Source organism: Talpa occidentalis, unplaced genomic scaffold (assembly GCF_014898055.3).
Source record: "Talpa occidentalis isolate TD23 unplaced genomic scaffold, MPIMG_talOcc4v2.1, whole genome shotgun sequence".
Lineage (NCBI taxonomy): Eukaryota > Metazoa > Chordata > Mammalia > Eulipotyphla > Talpidae > Talpa > Talpa occidentalis.
In genome coordinates this window covers 17,456,991-17,465,188 of record NW_026555331.1, presented here as the reverse complement: position 1 = coordinate 17,465,188, position 8,198 = coordinate 17,456,991, and the positions used below count along the sequence as shown (strand labels likewise).

The 8,198-nt window shown below is 44.5% G+C and overlaps 1 protein-coding gene across 1 annotated transcript; it reads left to right on the top strand.

Moving 5' to 3' along the window:
* The first annotated feature begins 1,178 nt into the window (after nucleotides 1-1,178).
* Nucleotides 1,179-1,864, top strand: LOC119249398 (GMP reductase 1-like). Its single transcript, XM_037516723.2, has one exon. It carries the CDS (start codon nucleotides 1,228-1,230, stop codon nucleotides 1,828-1,830), a length of 603 nt encoding a protein of 200 aa, XP_037372620.2. The 5' UTR covers nucleotides 1,179-1,227; the 3' UTR covers nucleotides 1,831-1,864.
* Nucleotides 1,865-8,198: the final 6,334 nt, after the last annotated feature.

The window sequence follows — 8,198 nt, the reverse complement described above, 5'->3', positions numbered from 1 at the left end:
AAAGTGATGTTTGAGCACGTTAGGAGAATGATAAAAATCTCCTGTGAGTGGGGATGTGAAGTGTGGGGACCAGAAATCAGTCCATAAATTAGAGCCTAGGTCACCTAGAGCACAGTACTTATATTAGGAGGTTTGAGCTCAGTCTTGAGGGTAAGGAAAGCAAAAAGTTTGAAGCAGAGTCATGACTGGATCAGATTTTTGCTTGAGAAGGATTTCTCTAATACTGCTAAGTTTTAGAAAAATACATGTAGGGAATCATAACAGAAAATAGGGGAGTTATTTAGGAAGCCACTGAGTAGTTCAGGCAAGAGATAGTGAAATTCAGAATTAAAATAATACCATGCTAACTGATGGAGAATAAAAAAAAAATGTAGAGAGACGATATAAACTAGACAGTCGATAGAACTTACTCTCAGGATTCTATCTCAACCTCAATGGATGGTGCTACCTTTCACTAAAGTAAGCTGGGGTGAGGGGGCGGGGAATGAAGGAAGGGGGAGTAATAGTGTTTATTTGGATCCCATGAGCACATTTGAGTTTAGAAATGTTGTCCACAGGTCCTGATCTCAGAAGAAACTTGTGAGCTGGAGATACAGCTTTGGAGATGAGATACAATGGTAGGTGATGCCTAGAGATGATCTACACTAGCTCATCCTTGAGAAATGCACAGAGGAAAATGGGAAGAGGAGCAGTAACACTTGAGGAATAGATGGAGGAAGAGCTCTTTCTTGAGCTGTTTAGCTCAAGAAAGAAACCAAGAAGGATTAGCCAGAGATTTAGATACAATGTGGTTTAGCACAGCCATGTTAGTCCTGGGTCCACCAGTTGCTGTGCAGGACCACATGATGTGGGTCACTCATTATAGAGGTAAGGGCAACAATGAGAATGCAGCCAATGACCCCAAAGTGGATAGAGAACATCTCACAAATAGTTACTGAGTACCTAGTGAAGACTAGGCACAGAAGGAAAGACAAGGACATACATTCTGCATCTGTTGACATTAATAATGAAAATCAATTCCATTTTTCATTGACTTTCCAGATTTCATCTCCCTACATTACTCAAAATGATCTTAATCAACTCTGGTAACTACACATTTACAATTTTTCATTTACAAGTAATTCCTAACAGCACAGGAAACTAAGTGTTGATTTGCTTTTCAAGAATCTGACCTGGAGGGAGGAGCTGCTGGCGCCGCCGCTACGGCCGAGCGCGACCCTCCGCACCATGCCCCGCATCGATGCGGACCTCAAGCTGGACTTCAAGGATGTCCTGCTCCGACCCAAGCGCAGCAGCCTCAAGAGCCGGTCCGAGGTGGATCTGGAGCGAACCTTCACGTTTCGGAACTCGAAGCAGACCTACTCAGGGATTCCCATCATCGTGACCAACATGGACACCGTGGGGACCTTAGTGGTGATGTCACAGCATCCCATGTTTACAGCCATTCGTAAGCATTATACCCTGGATGACTGGAAGCTCTTTGCCGCGAATCACCCAGAACGCCTGCCGCACATAGCCGTGAGCTCGGGCAGTGGGAAGAACGATCTGGAGAAGATGAGCAGCATCCTGGAAGCTGTGCCACAGGTCAAGTTTATTTGCCTGGATGTGGCCAATGGGTATTCAGAGTGTTTTGTGGAATTCGTGAAACTCGTCCGTGCGAAATTTCCAGAACACACTATTATGGCAGGGAACGTGGTGACAGGCGAGATGGTGGAAGAGCTGATTCTTTCTGGAGCAGATATAATCAAAGTGGGAGTTGGGCCTGGTTCCGTGTGCACCACCCGCACCAAGACCCGGGTGGGCTACCCCCAGCTGAGCGCCGTGATCTAGTGCGTGGACTCTGCCCACGGCCTCAAGGGGCACATCATCTCTGTAAGTCTCTGTTGGGGCTGGGGGTGGATCTGGGCTGCTGTTCAGGGGACTGCAGCATGGCCCTTGACCCCCAGTGCTGAGGGAACCCTGCTTCCCAGCTGGGTATCCTCTGGGCTTGGGAGTGAGTGGGCAGCGCCATGCAGCTGGGACATTCAGCAGAGACATGGGCTCTACTCCCAGCATCCTCTGCAGCGAGGGGGCAGCACTTTGGAGTAGTAGTAGTTGGGGGAGTAGTGCAGTAGGGGAAGTGGGGAGAGCAGAGACAACAAGAGGGCCATGTGTGAGTTTGCTAGGGCTCCCTGACAAAGCGTCCGAAACCGGTGGCTTAAACAAGAGAAATTTACCGTCTCATTTCTGGAGCCAGAAGTCAGAAATCGAGGTGTTAGCGGGACCATGTTGGCTCTGGGATGTCCAGGCTTCTGGCATTTACTGGGCTTGTGGTACCAGAATTCCAGTTTCCACGTGTCCTGGTATCTGTCTTTGTGTCCACATTTCTCATTTTCATAAGAACACGAGGCATTGGATTAGGCACCCCTGTACTCCAGGGTTAGTAACCTGTGGTGTGCCAGGTGTCACCAGCTGGTTGCTCTGAGTAGATTCAGTGGCCATTTGGGGGAGAATTTACATCCTGTGACTTGAGAGATGTGTGTGAAGGAGATGAGGAGAGGCAGAGATGTGGACCTAACAATGCTTTCAAGAAGCTCTTGGATGAGCGGAACCACAGCCCCTGTCTTGTACTGAGGGTTGAATGTATGAAGGTCAAGTTAAAGCCTCTCACCAGCTTATCCATGCTTCTGCTCCAGCTGGATTGACACGACTACCATTCAAACCATTGCAGAGGCTCCTCACATCTGTCCCATTCTAGATGAGATGCTCAGAACAGAACAGACCATGTTGGCTGTAATTGAATAGAACTATTCAGCTTCCCCTTAATATGGATGAAATCCTGAATTAGTGGCAGCTTTTTAAGGGTCTTAGAACAGTGTGAACTCATTTGAATAAATCAAATCTTCAGACCTTTTCACTTGTACAATTGCTAAACTCAGTTCCCACATTAAAGAATTGATAGGTGGGGAGAGCCTGGGGCGCCCCGAGGTCACACCTCAGGAGATTTTTTAAGTGTGATATGAAACCACTGCCATCCATGGAGGGCCTGGAAAGATCTTAGAATGTTGGCAGGTGGCATTTTTAATAACGAACGTCATATGTCCTTGGGCAGCTTCTAGGAGCAAGGAAGGCAAACAGAATGTATACTGATGGGAGAAGAGACGGTGGTACTAGAAGACACTTACGAGCTAAGAAATATCTGGAGGATATGGAGAGATAAATCACTGCACCTTCCAAGATGATTCTGAACAGCCACTCAAACTATTCTTTAATGCCCAGAAATGTATGGCTTCTTCTACTTAATCCATTTCTTCTACACAACGTGAAGAAAACAAGTGCAAAGGATAGACTAAGGTCATGGACTACAGGTGCTTTGCTGGTTTCTAAATTGCAGCTATGAGTGAGACCACCCAGTGTTTTTCGTCTTCTTTCTGGCTTATTTCGCTGAGCATGATCCCTTCCAGCGCCATCCATGTTGCTGCAAATTGCATGTGTTTATCTTTTTTGAATGCTGAATAATATTCCATGGTGTGTATGTACCACATCTTCTTGATCCAGTCATCTATTTTTGGGCATTTGGGCTGTTTCCAAAGCTTAGCTATTGTAAACAGTGCTGCTATAAACATAGGGGTGCAGGTGCTCTTTGGAGTTGATGTTTCTGTGTCCTTTGGGTAAATACCTAGGAGTGGAATTGCTGGATCCTATGGAAGCTCTTTGTTTAGTAGGTCCAGAAATCTCCACACAGCTCTCCATAGTGGTTGGACCAGTTTGCACTCCCACCAACAGTGCAGGAGAGTTCCTTTTTCTCCACACCCTCGCCAACATTTGTTGTTGCTAGTTTTTTTAATATGTGCCATTCTCACTGGTGCAAGATGGTATCTCATGGTAGTTTTGATTTGCATTTCCCTGATTGCCAGTGATGTTGAACATTTTTTCATATGCCTGTTGGCCATTTGCATTTCCTCTTTGGAGAAGTTCCTTTTTATCTCTTCTGCCCATTTTGCGACTGGATTATTTACTTTGTTTTTTTGAGTCTCTTCAGCTCACTAAGAGCATTCATTATTCTATGAGGACATCAGAAGTCTGCATACTTAAATCTCTAGAAACTTCTAAATACTGATTTTACACATGATCATCACCAAAGAAATCTTTCAGGATCAGTACAATCCTGATTACTTTCTGAACTGTGTAGGTTTTTCTTCTGATTCATCAATGAAAAATACTTGTTTTAGAATTGAAAAATCCCCATACTTTGCCCCCTCTTGTCACCAATGAAGACATGGAGGTGCCGCTGAAAGCCATCTTCCATCAGCGCCCACGGGCTCTGGGAGGAGACAGTGATGATCACTGAGGAAGGGAAGGGCAGCCGTAGTCTCTTCTGACTTGCTGGAGAAGCAGCTGTCAGTAGTTCTCCTGAAGCCTCCTAATAAAGGTTAAAGGCTCCATTTAACGAAGCCCTTGGCGGGGCCTCCAGGATGGCCTAGGGGTTAGTCTCAGCGCCTCTCACCGTTGAGGCCTGAGTTCAAGCCCTGGCCAGGGAGCTACCCGCAAGGAGCGTGGGAGCTAGCCCCATCAGGGGGCATGGAGCTAGAGCGCATGTGGTGCAGCAGAAGGTCTCTTCTCTCTGTGCCTGCTGCTCCACTATGCTCTGTGCTTCAGACCCCCCCGCCCCGCCCCCCTCCTCCCCCCCCCCGCCCCCTCCTCCCCGCCCCCTCCTCCCCCGCCCCGCCCCCCTCCTCCCCCGCCCCTCCTCCTCGCCCCGCCCCCTCCTCCCCGCCCCCCTCCTCCCTCGCCCCGCCCCTCCACATGTCTTCCTAATAAAATCTGACACCTAGATACTCCCGAGTGCCCAAAAAAAAAAATCTGACCTGAACTAATAGGAAATTATTGGTTGTCTTTATCTCTTAATGTGAATATTAATGTGCTTTATTAAAGAAATGTTTATAGGGTGCCACACTGTACCCCACTCTTTTTTAAAGATTTATTTATGCATGTAAGAGCTGGAGTACAGTACCAGATGTGTAGGGAGGGGAGTGAGAGGATTCACCAGAGACAGTGGGGAGTAGAACAGGCGGATCTATTGAAATACACTGCTGAGGGGAGCAGTGGGCAAGACAGGAGAAGTCTGCTGCGACATGTGGGTCAGCTCCCTGGCCAGGGATCAAACTCATGTTGTAATGGCCACCCATAACTCCATAGTGCTGAGACTTAACCCCTTGGGCCACCAGGGAGGCCTTTGTATCCCACTTTTGAAAACATAATATATGACACATATTCCATGTTTGCCTTCTAAAATCCAAGAATAATTGAATTCCAAAACACATGACTTCAAGGATTTTATGACTTCAAGGATTTTAAAGGTGAGATTATGGACATTTAGAATTATAGTGCTTATAACATTCCAGAAACATTTTTTTTTTTTGTCTTTTCAGATTAGGCATGGCTGTTGGGAGCCATATATAATATTTATCTTGAGTGTGAAAATTTCTGGCAGAAACCAAGTTTTTGCACCAAACAGGGTTCTATTTATCCCTCTCTATGGCAACTATCACCACTGGGCCAGTGCACTCATTCACAGAGAGCTCCGCAGGGACTGGAGGGTGCTCCCTGGCTTGCAGAGAGATGTCCTGTCCTGGAGCTGACCTCACTCCCCTGGGTATTTTCTTCACTTCCTTCACTCTATGGCCAGGGTCTGCTGGCTCCCTTTTCTGCCCTGCACCTGGGCCTGCTTCCGTTTTCCATGAAATCTTAGGCCAGGAGAATCTTCCCATTCTCATTTGGCAAGCTTGGGATCATTACCATTTCAGGGCTGGAAGAAAATTCAGCATTAAGTTCAATCCCTTTCTTGTAGAAACGAGGATACTGAGGTGCAGGGAAGTCAAGAGACTTGGCCGGATCACCTAGGTTATTTATGACAAAGCCAAGTCTTCCATCCTGGCTGTTACATCATTTTCCCAACTTGGGATCCATACATCAGATGAACGGGTACAGTAGGTTTGGAGGGGACATTTTTGTTGGACTTTGTTTGTTGGGTTGTTTTACTGTTCAATATTTGTTGTCTTTTCTGCCAGGAACAATACCTCAACTTTTCCTCTGGAATCGCCCCTCCCAGACTCAACATTCCAGTTCCCTGGGTAGCATGTAATTGGAGCTAGATTCATCCACTGAAACCTTCAGAAATGACTCCTGATCTAGTAAGAGCTCTGGAAAGTTCAGAAATGATTTCTGAGAGAGGGAGATTCATGCTAGACTTCAGTGCTACCTGAGAGCACATGGCTCTTGAATTATTTATGTAAAGCTATCTTGCTATTACATGAAGCCACGAGAGGAAACCAAAGCTTAGGTTAGAAAGACACAGAATTCTGATGACATTGTTTGAGTCTCTAAATTCTCCCAATCATGCAACCCCCTTTACCTCCGATGTCTTCAGTCACATAAACCAGACTTACCCTTTGTGTGAGCCCATGCTGCGTGGATTATCCATCACTGGCAACCAAAAGTGCCTTAACCAATAAAATGAGCTTTTATAAAATCTCTTCAAACACTGTCAGTTTATGATTTAATGATTATTTTTCTAAAGGTCAGGGTATTCCTGGTATCTCTGAAATTTAATAACTTGCAGAACTGAGGTGAAATGAAGGAATATGCATCTCAATAATATTAATGAAATAGTTTTCTACTTTACATATAAGACATTAGTGCTCATTTTACCAAAGGCTGATATTCCAGTTACAGGATGCATGTATGAATCTATTTTACTAATTTGAAAATCACACAGGCATCAGGCATCATAAATTTATGTTGCAACTGAACTCTAGCATTAGGCTTTTCTGTTTATTTGTGTTTATAAAATCATAATTTCTTAATTTTAAGAACAAGGAGAGTTATAAGGGTGTTTAAAAATTAAATAACTATGTTTTCAAATAAATAGATCTCAAGAGCTTTTTTAAACTTCAAACTACTGCAAAAGAATGACATGGTAATGAGCTAAATGTAAATGAAATTTCCAGATTAAATTTGCCTTCACATCCGCATGAGTTTATAAACCAAAGGAATTTTTTTGATTTCTAAACAGCCCCCAAGAGAATGGATCGTATTTAGCATTGTTTGCTTACACTAAATTGGGCCATTTTTATTGAATAATTACCTTATTTGCATATGGACTTCCTATGGCCTCCCAACAGAGGGTTTTCCTAAGCAAAGTCATTGAGAAAAGATGGAAATTGAAGAAGACAACTCATCGACCACTGTTCTGTTGGGGCAGTCTTGTTTTGAAGAGTATAGTTTTGGAGACCACTGATGAGAGACCAGGGGGTGTTCACCATGACAATGAGGGGGTTGGTTAGCAGAAAAAGGGAAAATGATGATTTAGGGCCCTATGAAATGGGTGCTGGGCATTCTCAACAATTTGCTGTTTTAGTTCTTAGAAGAATCTAATGAGGAATTTTTACAACTTTTGTTATAAACAAAAGGGAAAAATTCCAGCACTTACCTAAGATCACATATTAAATGGTAAATCCAGTCAGATTCTTAGTATTTGAGGAATATGTTCCTTTCTGCTCACCTCCATGGCCATCATTTTGTTCAAACCACTTTCAGCTCTTACCAGGATGACTTAACTGACCCTCACACAACATTGCTGACTCCACTCCTGTCCTGCTATGATCTGATCTTTATTCTGCAGCCTCAGTGAAATTGACAAATCAGGTCAATTCACCCTTCTACTGAAGCCTTCGAAGACTTGTTTTCCTGGAACCAAATGGCCAGACTTCTTAGCATTGACTGTACATGGGTCAACCTACAGTGTCATCCAGCCACAAAATGCATCACATTTTGAGAGTGAATGGAGGGGCCATTCAAATTAATCTGAGACTACATGTAAATCAGGACAGTCCTAGGTAAAGAGACTGATGTGATCACTGTCCTTCATGACATCTTCTACACTCTTCAGTCTCACCCTTCATAAGTTCCCTTCTTGTACTCTGCTGTATAAGTGTCTGGAAATCTCTTTGTCATGTTCATTTCACTTGAGGGGTTTGGCACACACTTTTCCATCATCCCATTTCTCTGTACCAGCTTTTTGTCACTGAGCTAATGCCTACTGTCCCTCAGAACCCAAATTAGAGTTTACTTCCCTGAGAAATTTTTCTCAACTCCTCAAGACTGGGTTAAGTGCTGTTTTTATAGGTTCCATTTCACCTGTGCAGGTCTAGCTTTAC